Consider the following 3,561-nt stretch of genomic DNA (forward strand, 5'->3'; position numbering starts at 1 on the left):
CCCCGATGAGCCCTCACCCTGTGACTTTCTCCCCTTCCTCCCAGCCTTATTTTTTTCCTCGGTGCTTTGAAAGACCTGATATGCCATGCATTTTCCTAATTTATTAGTTCATTTTCTGTCTCTGAACACCAGAGTGAATGCTGCATTATTTTCACTCTGCTTTGGTTCCTATTGTATCCCTGGAACCAAGAAGCCTGCGGGCGTTCAAGAAGTATTTGTTGACGGAATGAATGCATTATGGAGTCGTTTCGGAGAATTAAATGAACTAACCTATGGAAATAATTTCAAAAATTGCTTAGCATGAAATTAGTGTTTAATAAATGTCAGGTATTAATAAAATAAAAATATGATAGTTATTGAATGAATGATGAATTAAAAATGGGAGGCTGTTACTTTATCATGTAGCGGAAAGAGAATAGTCAAGCTCTAAATGCTTTAAATATCCTGACTTACATTTGCAGTTGATGCCGGAGAAAGTGGTCCCAGGCATCATTTCTGTTCTCTCTTCCTCTTACCTCAAAGGAGAGCGAGAACCCACCCTTCCGTGAGCAGGAAACGGTCCCCAAACCTTGCTGCACTTTGGAATCGCCTAGGGACCCTTTCAAAACTGATCCTTGTTTGGGGCGCCTGGGTGGCTTAGTCGGTTAAGCGTCCGACTTTCGCTTAGGNTCTGATGTGCAGCCTAGTCTGGGGACCAGTGCGAGAAGCTTTTCACAGAAGTGGCAATCACGTGGGGGCGGGGCAGCGGGGAAGGGAAGCCCTCCCCAGTCCCTTTCTAAACTTGGAATTGAAAGGGGCTCAGGTCAGGATCTCGCAGTTTGTAGGTTCACGGCCTGCGTGGGGCTCTGTGATGGCAGCTCAAAGCCTGGAGCCTGTCTTCAGATTCTGTGTCTCCCTCTCTCTCTGCGCCTCCCCTGCTCTCACTCTGTCTCTCTCTTTCTCTCTCTCAAAAATAAATAAACATTAAAAAAAAATAAAGAAAACAAGGGAACAGAACAGTGGCCACCACGCCTAGGTGGCCCCTTTGTCCCCCAGGCACCCATAGCCATGCCTCTTTCGGGCGTGTGAGGGGTCAGTGTCAAAGGTCGAGTTCTGAAGAGCCCTGTCCGAGGCGAGGCTGCTGTCCAGGACACGGGCTCACCCTGCGTCAATTATGCTGATTTCATCGGGGTTATGAGTTCTGTCCTTTAGACCGCCAGGCTTCCTCCGGGGACCCTGTGCCTGCCTGAGGTCTGCCCACCCCGGTCGCCATGTCTAATCTCTGGGTCCAGACACACATCTGAAACTTCACAGAAGGCAGCCCCTCCCCTGTGACCCTGTAATACTGCCACTCTGGGCTTGGGCTTGTCTAGAACGGCAGCGGGCACGCTGGGCCCTGGGCCGGGTTGCCCCTTCCGCTGGCTTGGAGTTCTTAAGTATGTCTGAATGAGGGCTCCCCCATTTTTATTTTGCACTGTCATTGCAAATTATGCAGCTGGTCAAGCACATGACACTTAGGAGACCTGGTGTGAGCTGCACCTGCCTTACCTCTGAGAAGCATGTGACCTTGACCCGGCTGTTCTTCCTCTTTTAGCACGTGCCATGAGGCGGGAGTAGGGTCAAACCACCTTTACTGGGGGGGGTGTTCTGAAGACGAAATCAGGGGACACATGAGTACTGGCATGCAGCACGTAACACGTTAGCTCTCGATTCATGCTTCTCTTGGTCATAGCATTCCAGACTGCGAGCTGTCAAATCGAAGACATCTTTCTTTTCTGTTTTATTGTTTTATGTTTTATTTATTTTTGAGAGAGAGAGAGAGCAGGGGAAGGGGCGGGAGGACAGAGGATCCAAAGTGGGCTCGCTGCCAACAGCAGGCAGCCCAAGGCAGGGCTCGAACTCACGAACCGTGAGATCATGACCTGAGCCGAAGTCAGACACTCAACCAACTGAGCCACCCAGGCACTCCTTTTCCTTTCTATTTAAAGGGGATTTTAAACTTTTATTTTCTTAGTCAGTGGTATATGCCCAAAGAACAGATCCTAGAAGGTTTCTGCTTTTTTTTCACCTCTTATTCATCGCACAAATGGGCCACAGAATTCGTCCGCAGTCTTTTTTTCCCCTCCATTTGAACATATGTTGTGCAGACGGCCTATGGAATAGTGCCTTTCAAGGTATTTAAAACTGATCTTCTTTTACAAAATTATTGAAGATTAGAGAGAGAGAAAATTGAATTAAGTCCGTGTCATTGAAGTAATAGTGCCTTACATTACTTAAAGATGTCTTGTGTTCATACTAATAACTCTTCCCTCAGAAAAGGCTGGCTTAGATAATGTGCATGAGTGAGGACTTCATTAAGAGTCACCGGAGGTGGTTTTTGACCCGACGCTCTGGCGTACGAGGCATGGGCCCTCAGGGACAATAAGCCACTACTGTGACTTCAGTCTCCGTACTGGGATAATGCAGATACTACCACCAGCCCTGCTCCTTCACAGGTTATTTGGCGCATCCAAGGAGATACGTGTGGATGCATTTTGGAAATTTTTGAATGCTAGACAGACTTCAAGTTTCGATTAGTGATACAACCTCGGAAGTTCAGTGTTCACAAAGAGAGCCATTGAAATCATTTGAAAATCTCTCCAGAACCTAGAGGCCAAGAGTTCATGGTTCATCTTCTTTGGAAAGGGGGACTGTGTTTTCGACACCAATATGATTGCCACCCCTCAATTTCACTGGCGCCCACAGCCGTAGACGCTGCTTACTAAATATCCGTAAACTTTTGAGGCTCTTTCTCAGCTCATCAGTTATTAATTGATAGTGTTCCACAAAGATGTATCTTTTACTCTCCTTCATTCNCAGGCTCCAGGCTCTGAGCTGGCAGTCAGCACAGAGCCCGACGCGGGGCTCGAACCCACGAACCGCGAGATCATGACCTAAGCGAAAGTCGGACGCTTAACCGACTAAGCCACCCAGGCGCCCCTCCTTCATTCACTTCTTTCTTCCAAATCCACTCTGTGCCTGGTACTGTTCCAGGCAGCTGGGATAAATCAGTTCTTTGCCTTCGAGGAGCTTACATTCGAGCGTGGAGAGCATAAACGATACAAAGAGGTGTATTCTATCACACGTAGGGAAGCGATGAGCGCTATGAGACAAGAAGTAGAAAGGTGCAAGGAGTGTGGGTGTGGGGGAGCATGCTTGCCGTGTTCTGAGCTCGTGGTTTCATGGAATAAGGAAGGCTCGCAAGAGGCACGATTGTGCCCCTCCCCACATCTTCCCCACGCTCTCCCCAACAGCGAGTAGAGGGTTTTGCAAGAAAGAATGCGATTGCCCAGCCACTGTCAAAACCTTACACTGACGCCTCTTTTCCTCTGTGTGTGCTTTTCCCACAGTCACATGTCACAGGCCATCCCCTTTGATGACCCTCGGTTGGAGAGCTACCAAATCGTCCCTCCGGCCCCGCGGAGGGTGGAGATGAGGAGGGACCCCGTGCTGGGGTTTGGTTTCGTGGCCGGGAGTGAAAAGCCAGTGGTCGTTCGCTCCGTAACACCAGGTAAGCACCCAGACTCACTCCCATTCTCCTGG

At 48.9% G+C, this 3,561-nt stretch overlaps 1 protein-coding gene across 1 annotated transcript in view; it reads left to right on the plus strand.

Moving 5' to 3' along the window:
• Positions 1-3,561, plus strand: part of FRMPD4 (FERM and PDZ domain containing 4) — a 533,682-nt gene that overhangs the window by 442,717 nt on the left and 87,404 nt on the right. The window contains exon 3 of the mRNA XM_077761395.1: positions 3,369-3,529. Within this exon, the coding sequence (XP_077617521.1) occupies positions 3,369-3,529 (161 nt within the window). The remainder of the gene's footprint in view (positions 1-3,368; positions 3,530-3,561) is intronic.

The sequence above is a fragment of the Crocuta crocuta genome, unplaced genomic scaffold, assembly GCF_008692635.1.
Source record: "Crocuta crocuta isolate KB4526 unplaced genomic scaffold, BGI_CrCroc_1.0 scaffold224, whole genome shotgun sequence".
Taxonomy (NCBI): Eukaryota; Metazoa; Chordata; class Mammalia; order Carnivora; family Hyaenidae; genus Crocuta; species Crocuta crocuta.